General features: G+C 37.4%; 1 protein-coding gene across 2 annotated transcripts in view; it reads right to left on the bottom strand.

The window, feature by feature from the left end:
* DIXDC1 (DIX domain containing 1) overlaps nucleotides 1-19,321 on the bottom strand; it is a 1,310,681-nt gene that overhangs the window by 87,272 nt on the left and 1,204,088 nt on the right. For both annotated transcript variants that reach the window (XM_044081011.1, XM_044081010.1), the window contains one exon: nucleotides 10,619-10,708. In XM_044081011.1, the coding sequence (XP_043936946.1) occupies nucleotides 10,619-10,708 (90 nt within the window). The remainder of the gene's footprint in view (nucleotides 1-10,618; nucleotides 10,709-19,321) is intronic.

The raw sequence follows: 19,321 nt of genomic DNA, 5'->3' as shown, positions 1-19,321 counted from the left end.
GCTGTCTGTTATTGTCTTATCTTTATGCCCATCACAGATGTGAAAAAAACAGCTTACATGCTTTCAGAAAACATTCATTTTTGGCCTTAAAGTGCACTGGATTTTATTGCCTCCCCTTGTAGTCAGCTTATGTCCATGGAAACATAAGAACAGAATATACAGCTGATCTCCACTGCAGACTTCTCAATTCAAACTGAACATTTATTTTCTAAAGGAAAACTTTTCATTACATTCAGTGCTCTCTTGTTTACCTGTTTGATTAAGCCAAGGGCCTTAGTCTAGATACTCACCAATGCAAAAGTAAGAGAAAACATATCAACTCTACATTACGTTCTGTGCACTTTTACAACCCATCCCCAGCTCAAAAACCCAGGATTACAGCATATTAACTTAAACATGTTTTTGTCCAGCCTTTCTTCTCTTTTTACATTGCAATACCCACATTTCTTAAAACTAAAAAAGAAGAAAAAGGCACTAATTTATTTCAGTAACTTTATCACACACAACAGTAACTGAAAATGCTTTACTATACAATATGCAATGTATATCATGACATGTCTTATACGTATAAAATACTGTTAAGAGCAAAGCGTTTTACTTAGTTACTTTTTTCTTTTCCTTTGAGTCCTTTCAAACATTAATGACATGATGTGTGGAATACTCTTTTCAGTTCCCCACAAGTTTTACATGGTTAATAGAAATTCACTCTTTCTTTCCACTTTTTCTTGTAAAGACATATTTCTCAAATGTAACTGATACTTTACAGCGTCACATTTATTCACTGATTTCAGTGTTGCTGGGGTTCCTTGTTTTCATCCCCATCCCCCAACTCCAGATTCTGGTTCAAGTCCAAGGAACTTCGATTCTCCTGTGCTTTTTTTCTGTCTCTCAAGCATCTTCCTTTGGAACATTGGAAAAGGTTTCACTGGCAAAGTCTCTAAATGAGCTTTATTATTAGAAGAATGAGAAGTACAGTCCCCTACTGTTTGTTGGCCAAACTTTTGTATTTCCTCATTAGCCTGCATCAAAAAATGGCTTTAATGCTCTAGAAAAAATATTCTGAAGACAGTTGGATACAGCAGTTTGAATCTCATATCTGCCAGTCAATATTCCCTCACTGCTGGATTAATTTATTTCTCTTCTGCCTGGTGTACAGTGAATAATCATTTTCCACAAACAGTCTACTGTCTCCAGTTTTTTAATACTTTGCCCTTCTGCCATGGTTTTGTTAAAATCAACTCTTTCTGCTGGTATGATTGCATCTTTATTAATATGAACTTACTTATAAAGGTGCTCTTTTATTTATGAAAGCTGTGCTTGAGCTGCACGTAAAGTGAATGATGTATATGAACTGTAGATGATGTTGCTTTAATGCACATGTATTTCAACCTACCAGATGTACAGGGAAGTTCTAAAAGCAACTGTTACACTTCTCATCCTTAAATCATATTAAATATATTAATATAACAGTTTCATTTCCAAGTAATCTAATAGCCAGTTTACTCTGTTTAGCATTTTCCTGACAAGATATATACAGTATATACAAGAGAAAAGTGCCTGCTGCTCCTTCATTCCCTCAAAAAAGATCATTCAAAATATGGGAGATAATGCATTCATGTATATTTATCAAGACGGTGTAGGTCCTTTAGTCAATGGGCATACGGTGAAACCTTGGATTATAGCCTTACGGAAGAGGATGTTTCCATATGTCTTCTTCTTTGGGCTTTTCCTGGTTAGGGGTAGCTACTGCAGATCACCTGTCTGTACTCCTACTAAATGGCACTCTACAGAATGAACATTGAATGACAGGGATCTGTCTGTCAAGTCTCTAGTGCACTGCGTGCGTGGTACAGTAAGCTGTGATTTACAGTCACTTGCCTCATTACCACAGCTTGAGCTACACTGTTTTGGGGTTTAATGTCAGGAAGTGGCAGTTGTTGTTGTTATGGTGCATGCATATCACCAAAATGAGATCACAGTGCACACATTCTAGTGATTTTTGTGTGGACCCTGATCATGCACCTTGATAAAAGGGCAAGAAAGGTGTTACACTGCATGTCAGTCATTGCATTTCTCTGAAGTGCAGTGCTACGCTGAAGTGAAAATAAACTAAATTGCATATGAGAGGCAAGGTGCCACACACAAAAGGAACAAGGGGGCTTATTCCCTTGCAAAAATGTTTTTGTGTCAGATTTTCTCATAATATGATGAACTTAAGAATACACATTCCTAGAATGTGTAAACTTGAGCTGTCATTTACAGTATTTTGTAGCCAAGCTATTGTATTCTAAACTTGCATGTGTCTAGGAGACATAGTGGAAACATGAGAGGTTATTGATTATGGTAATGTTTCTTTTAATTTTTAACTTTTTGTAAGGTGCTTGAGTTCAGACACCTTACTAAATACATTTTAAAAGCTTAAGTGAAATGTATGAAATGCATAAGCATCATAATAAAGAAATGTCACAACAAGAGGTCTGATAGTGGTAAGTATTATTGTGATAAGCTAAATGCTAGTTATTCTCCATGGTATTTGAAGTAGTGGGGTCACAATTCTCATTACTGAAATTAACTGATATCATTAGCTATCCCAACTATTGATTAATTACCAAAAGACAAGCAAGTCATTCAGTTATTTCCCATTACCTGCCTTATGCTATTCAGTGAGTCAGGAAAAAAAGAGACTGTCCTAGCAAGCATGGGTGCAAGGAAGAGAACTAGTCCTGCATGGGGCACTAATGTGCTGCAGGAAACAGTCCCCCACACACATACATACACCTATCAGCAATGGAGTGGAGCAAAACTCCATGCAGACACAGGGAAGACATACAGATGACTCCCTAATGAAATGTCGGCATTCAAAATGCCGAGTGCCAACAAGCCAAAAAAAAGACCAAAAACCAAGGAAAAGAGTGAATAACAAAGATTGCTCTTCTCCTTTCAACTTCTTTTTTGTACCCCCCCCCCCAATGTAATGAGTCAAGCCCCCACACCCCCAAACTTATACATACTGGCTCCAAGATCGTCATACCTTGGAGAAAGAGAATGCTCTGAGAAATGGTCATCTCAGACTTAGTATATGTAATCCAGTTTTTCAATCCGTCTCTGTGTTTTAGGACTAGCTGTAACAGGTCATGACATTTGAATTGGTTACCCATATGGATATTGTAGAGAAAGTCTACCCTGGGAAACAGACCAGAGAATCAAACACTTGCAGACAGCAACATTAACCACAACACTGAGCCACCCACGACAGCAGTTACATTGTCTAAGGCAAGGGTGAACTTCTCTTTCCACTTCAGACATATGAAGTGATGTATGTTTTGTTAAATCTTTATATCTGCATTATACTGCATGGTCCCCATATGGACAGATGATTCACTTTATCTCAGTTTATTACATTCCTGTAAGGTAAACATGAGGTTAGTCCAGCAGAAAATTGATGTTATTTGTGCTAAAAGGTGGTAAGATGCTATTCAAAAAGCAGCAAAATGCTTTTGAGCATAAATCCCACATTACTCAGCATGATTGTTGTGGTTACAAATTAACAAATAATGTCATACCTCCTAAAATGTGTTCCTCTCTTGTGCACCTCCCAAGGTTATGAACCTGCTGTTTTAGTTTTATCTGGAGCTTTGTCAGCAATTACACAGTAAATAAAACTGACTAGGACTGTTTGTAAGTTTCTTAGCTCCCAAGCCTTTCTGTGTTGGAGGGAAGCCTTCTAGCTTATCAGTGGGAGTGGTAAGCACTAGATAGCCTACCTACCATAATAGGAGTGGTTTCTGGCCCAGAAATTGTAGTTTATTGGCTGTTTGGGTAGCTTTTCCATTTCTTTCAACTTTCTGGTTTAAAAACACACATTTGAGCTTGTTTCCCACCTTTCCTGTAACTAGTCTAGTCCAGATACAGATTTGCTGTATCCAGGACTGTTTGTAAGCTTCTGAGCGGTGCAAAAAAGTCTGCTCTTCAATTTTTCCCTTAGATCTGCTAGTTCTCTCCTCTCCTGCACATTTACTAGTTTATTAGTCTAGCACTTTACCAGACATCTTGTAGCAATTATTGTAGCACACAAAAGTGCTGCCAGCACTAAACGTTCTACAAGGAAATAGCTCCAGTACTTATTATTAATGCCCACCCCTCCAGGCATGTCTAAAGGTCAGTTCTCTGTGCTTTCTCCTAATAATCTGGTGAACGTGGGCATCCTGAGACAATGTAGCAACTGCCTCATGTACACTGACAACCCTCTCCTCTTACCGCCCAACACTCAGACTTGCAAGAAATGCACTTATATATCCAAACTGGAAGCCACACACTCTCCAGCCAAGACCAGAATAGCTGGCCAAGAGGAGAAGGTTAACGCTGGCACCATACCCGTTGTTTGCGTGTTATCTATTATACATTGTATACCATGGAACACATAGCCCTCCAGAAGACACACCAGCGCTGCCTTCACATACAAATGCAAACCAGACACCCACCTTCGCGGAGGCTCTCAATAAAAATTTACCCAAACAGCAGAGACCTACAAGGCAGAAACGCACTTGACCACCACAACACAACACTAATCATGAGACACATAACCCTCCTAAACAGTGTGCCATTCAACTAAAGCCCCTAAGGCAAAATAGCATGCCCAACACACTAGTCATAGGGGACTCAATAGTGAGCCACACTGATGTCCCAGTCACTAGGCTGAATAATGAGAAAGTATCATACAGCTGCCTGTAAGGTGCCAGGATCCACCACATAATGCATGCACTCAGGTCCCTCAAAAACAGGTACAAATATGACTCTGTTATTGTACATGTGGGTGTGAATGACCTGAGAAGTACCTCCATGGACTACATGAAAAGAGACATGGAAGAGCTCTCAGATTATGTAGCCCAGGCGAGTATGACCCTAGCCCTGAGTAGCCTCCTACCATCACCCGGAATGATACCACAGTACAAGCAGAAAATTTCAACAATTGGCTAAGTTTCTGGTGTCATTCTAAGGGGATCCAGTATCTGTCTGCCTGGGATGACATGATTGACAGACCTCGATGCTTTGTCAGAGATGGCCTGCATCTGTCACTGCTGGGCTTCCGGATACTGGCCAAGGCTCTTGCCACCCCCTATAGTGCCTTTTTTATGCGGTGTTTGAAAGGCCAAATTACCAGTGAAACAGCTACAAACACATGATATCTGAGGGTCATGCTGCTCAATGATAGAAGACTAAATCTCAAAATGCACTCATTCGAAGCACTCCTTAAAATGGAGAACATTGACATTTGTGCTGTAACAGAGACCTGGTTCAAGGCAGCAGAAAGCACCCCTGCACTACCAGGCTATAACTCATTCCACACCTTTCGGCCACTGAACTTGGACTGAAGCTCCAAAGGCGGTGGTGCTTCCATATTCATAAAAGATGCACACACTTCCAGACTGGTAGTCCAACATAATGCATCAGAGATAGTTCAGGTGCAGCTACAATTGGGTAAGACAGCGATTCAAGTTGTCACCTGCTACAGGTCCCCAACCATGTCTCAAGGCTCACACTCCACATTCCTAAGCACCCTGGAGAATATTAGGGTCCAAACTAACACTCTCATACTAGGTGACTTCAACTACCCCTCCATTAACTGGGAAAACTACTAATGTACCAATACAATTCCCCAACATTTCCTGGAATTCATTAATTCCAATGCCCTGGACCAGCTCATTCTTACCCCCACTAGAGGTAGCAACATCCTTGACCTGGTCATTGCTAACATGGGTGACCACTGCTCTACACCAATAGTCAACTCCTCTCTGGTTAGATCTGACCACAAACTATTCAGCTTGGAAATCCACATCCCTCCCACCCCCTTCCACCCCTCGCAAAGGTAACCACCATGAAAAACGTCTCCAAAGCTAAGTTTGGGCTCCTAAAAACAGAGGTGGCTAACTTCACAGCACCCATGCAAATGGAGAATAGTTTCATGATCACTGAATCATACACCAATGCACTGTATGAACATGTACACAAATGCATGCATTTTGCCATACCCAATAGAACCAAGATGCTCTCCTCCAAAAAAAGGAAGCCAATCTGGTGGTCCCCTGCCATAAACAAACTCTACAACAGAAGGAGGAAACTGATGCAGAATAAGGTGAAGTCCCAAGACTGGAAAAACTCCCTTATCAGCCTCCACAAAAAGTTGAGATCCCTCATCAAATCCTCTAAAGCTAGCTATGAAAACAGAATTGCAGCAGATAGTAAAGACAACCACAAGGCCTTCTATAGTTATGCAAATAATCTCCATGGCAATACCAAGGTTTGCTCTGAGCTACTGCACAATGGTACCTCCTATACTGAGCCAACAGATATTGCCAATATACTGGCCAACAGATTCAGTGCCAACTTAACCCCTCTCTCCCTCACCAAAGGACCAATCACAATACCAGTAGATTGTCAGGCACCCAGTATTACTGCTGCACAGATTAAAAGAGCACTGTCCAAGGCCAAGAATACAACTTCTATAGGACCTGACAATATCCCTGGCTGTGTTCTACATGAACTACAGAGTGAACTGGCACCACACCTGTGTGCCTTGTTCAATCACAGCCTCACTTCAGGCTTTGTCCCTACCAAATGGCGCACTGCTACAGTCATCCCTCTCCACAAAGGTGGAGCGACTCCAGACCCTGGGAACCATCGCCCCATTAGCCTGATGAGTCTGATATGCAAAGCTATGGAACACATCATCATGGACCTAATAAACAAGGATATAGGGAGTCTCCAAACTCTAGATCCCACACAGTTTTGTTTTGTGAAGGGTAGATCATGCCTGCTCAACCTGGCCAACTTCTTTGAGTCAGTCACCAGAGCTGTGGATGAAGGCAAGGTGGTTCATACAGCCTACCTTGATCTTGCTAAGGCCTTTGATACCATTCCCCACTCAGGAATCATAGAAAAACTCACTAAGCTAGGCATCAACCCCTACATCACTAGGTGGGTTGCAAACTGGCTCACAGATAGAACTCACAGTGTGAAAGTAGCTGACTCCAAGTCAGACTGCCGACCAGTCACGAGTGGAGTCCCACAGGGTTCGGTCTTGGGTCCTCTCCTGTTTGGTATTTACTTCTCTGAAGTCCAGGCCAATATGAATGGACTCTGGCTGACAAAGTCTGCAGACGATTGCAAGTTGAGAGCTATTACCAACTCTCCAAGTGATGCTGACATCTTACAGAAAGGTCTCACTGAGACCAACGACTGGTGTCAGAACCATGGCCTTAGGCTCACTGCCAAAAAATGTGTCATCATCCCCTTTGGGAAAAACCTGGTTCCCATGAATTACCACATCAATGGTAATCCACTGAACACAGAAAGAGTTATAAGCGATGTGGGAACACAGGATGAAAGCAACCTCTCTTTTGACCACCACATTGCCACTGTGGTCAGAAAGTCCTTCTGTGTGGCACATCTCAAAAGCGGTCATTGTCTCCCTCTACTATTCCCTCATTAGGCCAGTCATTGAGTACAATGCCCCATTTGGCATGTACCTCACTAGACACATGCAACAACTGGAGAGGCCGCAAAAGTACCTCACAAAGAGGATCCCAGGCCTTAAATACTTGTCCTATATGGACAGACTCAAAAAACTCCAACTACTCTCTGTCTCATATCACCTACTTAGAGGCGATCTCTGCTTGACTTACAAATCCATGTCTGACCCATCTCTGTTAGAAATGTTACATCTAAAGAAATCCCAATCCCTCCACACCACACACTCCAGAGACCTCAACCTCATTACCACAATCAGCAGAACAAGTTGGAGTGACAGGTTTATAACCTAGAGACTGCCCATGCTATGGAATAGACTTCCCATACATGCCAAACAAAGCACCTCACTGGCCCTCTTCAAAAGTAATCTTGATGAGTGGATGGAAAATAGAAAATTCACCCCAAGGATCACTCCAGTGGCTCTACTTGACAGAGGTACTGGGAAGTAAGGTTGGGTGGCATGATGCCAATGTAATTCTATGGGCTAGGCTTGTAAAGGCTCAAGGGCCATTAGCCTAGTACACACCTATGAACCTATGTCTTGGCCGCTTTCTCATGGCCACCTTTCATGCATATACAATATGTGCCCTTTAACAAATCCTGTTGTGGAATACCACTGCAGTTACTTATTTGTTCATTCATAAAATGAATCATATATTCCGTTCAGTTTCTCTGTTACAGCAGAAAATTTCAGTTTTTCCCTGTGTGCTCTGTCCTCTAACTACCATTTTTTGAAACTGCTGCTCTTGAGCAGTCTCTCATTTAGTCAGCCTTTTCTTCATTTTCAGCTCTGATTTTTGCAGTTTTATCAGTTCATCTGAACAGCTGTTTAAAGCTTCTTCCATTTTTCTCCAGCCTTTCTTATTTGCATTGATATATCCCTCCAATAGTTTGCTTAGTTTAATAAGCTCTGAGCACATTTGATTCATTTGTTTCCTATAGATTACTGGAAGCCTTGCCTTGCACCAAATCTGGAGCTTGAACTGCATTTTGCTGAACAGATGCAGGATTCTTTCCAGTCAGAGTTTTCTGTTCATCTTTTCTAGTTGATTTTCTTTCCAGTTCTCAAGTTTTTTCTTTGCTGGCATCCAGGCAGTGCACTTACCAGACAATAACTGAATTTACTAAAACTGGAATAATTTCTGGTGCTTATCTCTCAGTTTCTTCTTTCACGATGGAAGTGCTGAAATTAAGCTATTGATCAGTGAGCAGTCATCTTGGAAATGCAAGCTTGTAATTGTCTTGATGCAAATCTGAAGTGTCAGAGCACCAGGAATCCGTCTTTCTTTTTAGCATGAGTGGTAACTCCCAATTTTGAGCACTGGCGCTCCTAACCAGAACAACTAAGGATTTACTCTGTGCCCAATGGCCATGTACTTGGTGAATCTGTTGCCACTGTTTTTAATAATTAACATTTCAGATTTTTCACATCTGAATCTGGTTTCCTTTTTAAGAGAATACCTCTTTAGGCAGTGCTTTCCCATCTCCTTTATAGGACTGAAGGTTACAAATCTGACTGAGCTGAACCATTTTTCGCACTGTGCCCACAACAAGACACATGGTGAATATCTCCCAATCAAAACACCACTGTAAATAATAGTCATTAGGTGGAATTTGTGTTCTGCAGACACATTTGTTACTGATCTCTTCCACAAAAGACCTGAACAGCAGAAAAACATCAGAAAATAGCAATTCTAGCATAATGCAGTTGCTCAATACAATCCAACAGAGACAGTAAGGAAATAAAGCTGGGAACTAATTCTCTGAAGCAGAAGTGTAGCGAGCAAATTCCATTTTGTACTCACAAGCTCTTAGTGCTACTCCCGTGTACACCCATCACTTAAAAAGAATACTTCCCCCAAGCACTTAATAAATGTAAATAACATTTTCAGCTGTTCCCCCTAAAACTATTACATATATTATTTTTAGATTTGCAATATTGCACCTGTCATTGGAGGCATTCATTTAGACAGTTGTTTACATAATATGACCTGGAAAAAAGCCATACTGATGCAATGCTCAGAAAAAAACATGTACTCACTATAGTACAAAGAGTATGCCTGGCTACACCTTTTCTCTGAAGCCGCTTGAAAGGGAATGACAAACATACTATAGTACCATGCAGGCAAATAAAAATGCTAAGGACAGTGCACATTTTTGCCAAATATATACGGAATCCTTTATTTAGCTCTAATCTGCAGACACCCAAAAGTTTTGAAAGTCAGGACAAATACCCACAGCTAATTCCAATGGATAACGAACTATGCTGTATCCCTGATCCTTACGAAGAATATCTGATTTTTTCAGAAGGCACAGAAAATAATCACCTCAATCATGGAGGTTCCAGTACCATAAGATACTGACAGCACTACTACATGAAGGGAAGGAATGATGCAACTAATTAAGCAAATGTATAACAGGGCTTCCCTTTCCCTGGCAGTGCTGTAACCTGAAGTTAAAACATAATTATTCGGGGGATACAGAAGGTGGAATCTGGTCAGTGCAAGACATCCTCCAGGAAAATATGGTGCAGTGACAACAACTTAACCCATTTTGTCACATCACAATGTATCTTCAATTAACCAAATTATACCCAAGTGTGTTTGATGTAACCTTGGCTTTACAAAATAATGCATAGAACCTGTAACATGCTATGGCTGTAGAAACAAGTCTCTGCTTTTCATCATCACTGACTTCATCATCATCAGTTCTGATGAAGTCAATTTTATTTGATGAAAGCGCTTAACTTTTCAATAAATTATTGTGGATTCCATTTGTCCTCGTGGTGCTCTTTTTGGTTTATGCATTTACACACACCAACAATTCAGCAAGAGATGCTTCTCCTTGCAGGGGGATTATAGAGACAGCTTCCAGCAACTTGATATTTTCAATTCTCCCTTCCCCACCCCACCAGCCCCCTCCTTCTTGCATATAGTGTGATAACTGGACGTAGGTCACTGGCAATGCAAAAAGCTCTCCCTCTGTGGCTAGTAAGCTAGCCTTCAAAACTGACTAGGCGTCTGTGGGCAAATTACTTAAGCAATGTGTGACTAATGGGCAGCTTTCCACTAACTCTTATCTAGAAACATACCTGTCTGTATGCTGACGAAGCATCTCCTTTTCCTGCTGACTGGAGGTAGCCATTACTCTGAACTGAATGACAGGATAAACTGGCAACAGGCTGCAATATAAGAAAAATAAAATAAAGACACATGCCAAAACACTATACACTGCAGGCTAATTACAGCAAAGGTTTATTATGCTACTTGCACTTTATGTGTAATCAGTTGTGAAATAAAAAGCCAAAAGCACATTGATATTAACAGGTCTATATCACATCATCAAAGGCTCTAAATGTCGAATGTGTCTGTTGAAACTTCATCCGTTGAACGATCATTTCAGTGAAACTCTTTCCCATGGTAAGTAAAAAATTGGCCAACCTACCAACAGTAACAAAAACAGCATTTTTAAAACTCAACCTAGTGAGGCACTGCACACCTCACTCCATCCCCTAACTAAATATACCAACTTCGAGATCGCAGGACAGTGGGGAAAAAAGCAAACTGCCAATAATGGCCCAGTGGTTACTTACCATGGGAAAAAGTTAGCTAAAACAATTGTTCGACAGATGATGACTTTGACAAACAGGGTTTGATGAAGAGGCACTTGATTAGTGAGTTCGACTAACTGAAGCAGACCCGATCTTGACATGTTAAGACCATGACAACTTTTCCTCCAAACTGTCATACAATAAGTAGCTAACATTGGTGCTTTTTCCAGTTTAAATATTTTATTTACTTACTTATTTTACATTTGTTGACTGGGATGATCCAACTGGATACATGTCCATTTTCAGCGGAAGCCTGGGGAGAAAGGCTCCAAACACTCAGATAATAAACAGTAAACTACAACTTGGTATACAATATATAACAGCTAACACACAAATGGGGAGAAAAGCTCCAATCATACAGATAATAAAAAGGATAAAGTATCACTTGGTATACAATGTATAATAGATAACACACAAACAACGGGGAGAAAAGCTCCAGTCATACAGATAATAAACAGGATAAAGTATCACTTGGTATACAATGTATAATAGAAAACACACAAACAACGGGGAGAAAAGCTCCAATCATACAGATAATAAACAGGATAAAGTATCACTTAGTATACAATGTATAATAGATAACACACAAACAGGGAGAAAAGCTCCAACCATACAGATAATAAACAGGATAAAGTATCACTTGGTATACAATGTATAATAGATAACACACAAATAACGGGGAGAAAAGCTCCAATCATACAGATAATAAACAGGATAAAGTATCACTTGGTATACAATGTATAATAGATAACACACAAACAACGGGGAGAAAAGCTCCAATCATACAGATAATAAACAGGATAAAGTATCACTTGGTATACAATGTATAATAGATAACACACAAACAACGGGGAGAAAAGCTCCAATCATACAGATAATAAACAGGATAAAGTATCACTTGGCATACAATGTATAACAGCTAACACACAAACAACGGGGAGAAAAGCTCCAATCATACAGATAAAACAGGATAAAGTATCACTTGGTATACAATGTATAACAGATATCACACAAACGGGGAGAAAAACTCCAATCATGCAGATAATAAACAGGATAAAGTATCACTTGGTATACAATGTATAATAGATAACACACAAACAACGGGGAGAAAAGCTCCAATCATACAGATAATAAACAGGATAAAGTATCACTTGGTATACAATGTATACTAGATAACACACAAACAAAGGGGAGAAAAGCTCCAATCATACAGATAATAAACAGGATAAAGTATCACTTGGTATACAATGTATAATAGATAACACACAAACAACAGGGAGAAAAGCTCCAATCATACAGATAATAAACAGGATAAAGTATCACTTGGTATACAATGTATAATAGATAACACACAAACAACGGGGAGAAAAGCTCCAATCATACAGATAATAAACAGGATAAAGTATCACTTGGTATACAATGTATAATAGATAACACACAAACAACGGGGAGAAAAGCTCCAATCATACAGATAAGAAACAGGATAAAGTATCACCTGGTATACAATGTATAATAGATAACACACAAACAACAGGGAGAAAAGCTCCAATCATACAGATAATAAACAGGATAAAGTATCACTTGGTATACAATGTATAATAGGTAACACACAAACAACGGGGAGAAAAGCTCCAATCTTACAGATAATAAACAGGATAAAGTATCACTTGGTATACAATGTATAACAGCTAACACACAAACAACGGGGAGAAAAGCTCTAATCATACAGATAAAACAGGATAAAGTATCACTTGGTATACAATGTATAACAGATATCACACAAACGGGGAGAAAAGCTCCAATCATGCAGATAATAAACAGGAGAAAGTATCACTTGGTATACAATGTATAATAGATAACACACAAACAATGGGGAGAAAAGCTCCAATCATACAGATAATAAACAGGATAAAGTATCACTTGGTATACAATGTATAACAGATAACACACAAACAACGGGGAGAAAAGCTCCAATCATACAGATAATAAACAGGATAAAGTATCACTTGGTATACAATGTATAATAGATAACACACAAACAACGGGGAGAAAAGCTCCAATCATACAGATAATAAACAGGATAAAGTATCACTTGGTATACAATGTATAATAGATAACACACAAACAACAGGGAGAAAAGCTCTAATCATACAGATAATAAACAGGATAAAGTATCACTTGGTATACAATGTATAATAGATAACACACAAACAGCGGGGAGAAAAGCCCCAATCATACAGATAATAAACAGGATAAAGTATCACTTGGTATACAATGTATAATAGATAACACACAAACAATGGGGAGAAAAGCTCCAATCATACAGATAATAAACAGGATAAAGTATCACTTGGTATACAATGTATAATAGATAACACACAAATAACGGGGAGAAAAGCTCCAATCATACAGATAATAAACAGGATCAAGTATCACTTAGTATACAATGTATAACATATAACACACAAACAACGGGGAGAAAAGCTCCAATCATACAGATAATAAACAGGATAAAGTATCACTTGGTATACAATGTATAATAGATAACACACAAACAACGGGGAGAAAAGCTCCAATCATACAGATAATAAACAGGATAAAGTATCACTTGGTATACAATGTATAATAGATAACACACAAACAATAGGGAGAAAAGCTCCAATCATACAGATAATAAACAGGATAAAGTATCACTTGGTATACAATGTATAATAGATAACACACAAACAACAGGGAGAAAAGCTCCAATCATAAAGATAATAAACAGGATAAAGTATCACTTGGTATACAATGTATAATAGATAACACACAAATAATGGGGAGAAAAGCTCCAATCATACAGATAATAAACAGGATAAAGTATCACTTGGTATACAATGTATAACAGCTAACACACAAACAATGGGGAGAAAAGCTCCAATCATACAGATAAAACAGGATAAAGTATCACTTGGTATACAATGTATAATAGATATCACACAAACGGGGAGAAAAGCTCCAATCATGCAGATAATAAACAGGATAAAGTATCACTTGGTATACAATGTATAATAGATAACACACAAACAACGGGGAGAAAAGCTCCAATCATACAGATAATAAACAGGATAACGTATCACTTGGTATACAATGTATAATAGATAACACACAAACAACGGGGAGAAAAGCACCAATCATACAGATAATAAACAGGATAACGTATCACTTGGTATACAATGTATAATAGATAACACACAAACAACGGGGAGAAAAGTTCCAATCATACAGATAATAAACAGGATAAAGTATCACTTGGTATACAATGTATAATAGATAACACACAAACAACGGGGAGAAAAGCTCCAATCATACAGATAATAAACAGGATAAAGTATCACTTGATATACAATGTATAATAGATAACACACAAACAACAGGGAGAAAAGCTCCAATCATACAGATAATAAACAGGATAAAGTATCACTTAGTGTACAATGTATAATAGATAACACACAAACAACGGGGAGAAAAGCTACAATCATACAGATATTAAACAGGATAAAGTATCACTTGGTATACAATGTATAATAAATAACACACAAACAACGGGGAGAAAAGCTCCAATCATACAGATAATAAACAGGATAAAGTATCACTTGGTATACAATGTATAATAGATAACACACAAACAACGGGGAGAAAAGCTCCAATCATACAGATAATAAACAGGATAAAGTATCACTTGGTATACAATGTATAATAGATAACACACAAACAACGGGGAGAAAAGCTCCAATCATACAGATAATAAACAGGATAAAGTATCACTTGGTATACAATGTATAATAGATAACACACAAACAACGGGGAGAAAAGCTCCAATCATACAGATAATAAACAGGATAAAGTATCACTTGCTATACAATGTATAACAGATAACACACAAACAACGGGGAGAAAAGCTCCAATCATACAGATAATAAACAGGATAAAGTATCACTTGGTATACAATGTATAATAGATAACACACAAATAACGGGGAGAAAAGCTCCAATCATACAGATAATAAACAAGATAAAGTATCACTTAGTATACAATGTATAATAGATAACACACAAACAACGGGGAGAAAAGCTCCAATCATACAGATAATAAACAGGATAAAGTATCACTTGGTATACAATGTATAATAAATACACAAACAACGGGGAGAAAAGCTCCAATCATACAGATAATAAACAGGATAAAGTATCACTTGGTATACAATGTATAACAGATACACAAACAACGGGGAGAAAAGCTCCAATCACTCAGATAATAAACTGGATAAAGTATCACTTGGTATACAATGTATAACAGCTAACATACAAACAACGGGGAGAAAATCTCCAATCATACAGATAATAAACAGGATAAAGTATCACTTGGTATACAATGTATAATAGATATCACACAAACGGGGAGAAAAGCTCCAATCATGCAGATAAAAAACAGGATAAAGTATCACTTGGTATACAATGTATAATAGATAACACACAAACAACGGGGAGAAAAGCTCCAATCATACAGATAATAAACAGGATAAAGTATCACTTGGTATACAATGTATAATAGATAACACACAAATAACGGGAAGAAAAGCTCCAATCATACAGATAATAAACAGGATAAAGTATCACTTGGTATACAATGTATAATAGATAACACACAAACAACAGGGAGAAAAGCTCCAATCATACAGATAATAAACAGGATAAAGTATCACTTGGTATACAATGTATAATAGATAACACACAAACAACGGGGAGAAAAGCTCCAATCATACAGATAATAAACAGGATAAAGTATCACTTGGTATACAATGTATAATAGATAACACACAAACGGGGAGAAAAGCTCCAATCATACAGATAATAAACAGGATAAAGTATCACTTGTTATACAATGTACAATAGATAACACACAAACAACGGGGAGAAAAGCTCCAATCATACAGATAATAAACAGGATAAAGTATCACTTGGTATACAACGTATAATAGATAACACACAAACAACGGGGAGAAAAGCTCCAATCATACAGATAATAAACAGGATAAAGTATCACTTGGTATACGATGTATAATAGATAACACACATACAACGGGGAGAAAAGCTCCAATCATACAGATAATAATCAGGATAAAGTATCATTTGGTATAGAATGTATAACAGCTAACATACAAACAATGAGGAGAAAAGCTTCAATCATACAGATAAAACAGGATGAAGTATCTCTTGGTGTACAATGTATAATAGATAACACACAAACAACGGGGAGAAAAGCTCCAATCATACAGATAATAAACAGGATAACGTATCACTTGGTATACAATGTATAATAGATAACACACAAACAACGGGGAGAAAAGCTCCAATCATACAGATAATAAACAGGATAAAGTATCACTTGATATGCAATGTATAATAGATAACACACAAACAACAGGGAGAAAAGCTCCAATCATACAGATAATAAACAGGATAAAGTATCACTTAGTGTACAATGTATAATAGATAACACACAAACAACGGGGAGAAAAGCTCCAATCATACAGATAATAAACAGGATAAAGTATCACTTGGTATACAATGTATAATAAATAACACACAAACAACGGGGAGAAAAGCTCCAATCATACAGATAATAAACAGGATAAAGTATCACTTGGTATACAATGTATAATAGATAACACACAAGCAACGGGGAGAAAAGCTACAATCATACAGATAATAAACAGGATAAAGTATCACTTGGTATACAATGTATAATAGATAACACACAAACAACGGGAGAAAAGCTCCAATCATACAGATAATAAACAGGATAAAGTATCACTTGGTATACAATGTATAATAGATAACACACAAACAACGGGGAGAAAAGCTCCAATCATACAGATAATAAACAGGATAAAGTATCACTTGCTATACAATGTATAATAGATAACACACAAACAATGGGGAGAAAAGCTCCAATCATACAGATAATAAACAGGATAAAGTATCACTTGGTATACAATGTATAATAGATAACACACAAATAACGGGGAGAAAAGCTCCAATCATACAGATAATAAACAGGATAAAGTATCACTTAGTATGCAATGTATAATAGATAACACACAAACAACGGGGAGAAAAGCTCCAATCATACAGATAATAAACAGGATAAAGTATCACTTGGTATACAATGTATAATAAATACACAAACAACGGGGAGAAAAGCTCCAATCATACAGATAATAAACAGGATAAAGTATCACTTGGTATACAATGTATAACAGATACACAAACAACGGGGAGAAAAGCTCCAATCACTCAGATAATAAACAGGATAAAGTATCACTTGGTATACAATGTACAACAGCTAACATACAAACAACGGGGAGAAAATCTCCAATCATACAGATAATAAACAGGATAAAGTATCACTTGGTATACAATGTATAATAGATATCACACAAACGGGGAGAAAAGCTCCAATCATGCAGATAAAAAAACAGGATAAAGTATCACTTGGTATACAATGTATAATAGATAACACACAAACAACGAGGAGAAAAGCTCCAATCATACAGATAATAAACAGGATAAAGTATCACTTGGTATACAATGTATAATAGATAACACACAAATAACGGGGAGAAAAGCTCCAATCATACAGATAATAAACAGGATAAAGTATCACTTGGTATACAATGTATCATAGATAACACACAAACAACAGGGAGAAAAGCTCCAATCATACAGATAATAAACAGGATAAAGTATCACTTGGTATACAATGTATAATAGATAACACACAAACAACGGGGAGAAAAGCTCCAATCATACAGATAATAAACAGGATAAAGTATCACTTGGTATACAATGTATAATAGATAACACACAAACGGGGAGAAAAGCTCCAATCATACAGATAATAAACAGGATAAAGTATCACTTGGTATACAATGTACAATAGATAACACACAAACAACGGGGAGAAAAGCTCCAATCATACAGATAATAAACAGGATAAAGTATCACTTGGTATACAATGTATAATAGATAACACACATACAATGGGGAGAAAAGCTCCAATCATACAGATAATAATCAGGATAAAGTATCACTTGGTATAGAATGTATAACAGCTAACACACAAACAACGGGGAGAAAAGCTCCAATCATACAGATAAAACAGGATGAAGTATCTCTTGGTGTACAATGTATAATAGATATCACACAAACGGGGAGAAAAGCTCCAATCATGCAGATAATAAACAGGATAAAGTATCACTTGGTTTACAATGTATAATAGATAACACACAAACAACGGGGAGAAAAGCTCCAATCATACAGATAATAAACAGGATAAAGTATTACTTGGTATACAATGTATAATAGATAACACACAAACAACGGGGAGAAAAGCTCCAATCATACAGATAATAAACAGGATAAAGTATCACTTGGTATACAATGTATAATAGATAACACACAAAAAACAGGGAGAAAAGCTCCAATCATACAGATAATAAACAGGATAAAGTATCACTTGGTATACAATGTATAATAGATAACACACAAACAACGGGGAGAAAAGCTCCAATCATACAGATAATAAACAGGATAAAGTATCACTTGGTATACAATGTATAATAGATAATACACAAACAACGGGGAGAAAAGCTCCAATCATACAGATAATAAACAGGATAAAGTATCACTTAGTATACAATGTATAATAGATAACACACAAACAACGGGGAGAAAAGCTCCAATCATACAGATAATAAACAGGATAAAGTATCACTTGGTATACAATGTATAATAGATAACACACAAATGGGGAGAAAAGCTCCAATCATACAGATAATAAACAGGATAAAGTATCACTTGGTATACAATGTATACTAGATAATACACAAACAACGGGAAGAAAAGCTCCAATCATACAGATAATAAACAGGATAAAGTATCACTTGGTATACAATGCATAATAGATAACACACAAACAATGGGGAGAAAAGCTCCAATCATACAGACAATAAACAGGATAAAGTATCACTTGGTATACAATGTATAATAGATAACACACAAACAACGGGGAAAAAAGCTCCAATCATACAGATAATAAACAGGATAAAGTATCACTTGGTATACAATGTATAATAGATAT

Source organism: Protopterus annectens, chromosome 8.part0 (assembly GCF_019279795.1).
Source record: "Protopterus annectens isolate FY-2018-M chromosome 8.part0, PAN1.0, whole genome shotgun sequence".
NCBI lineage: Eukaryota > Metazoa > Chordata > Ceratodontiformes > Protopteridae > Protopterus > Protopterus annectens.
This window is presented reverse-complemented; position numbering and strand designations above follow the sequence as displayed.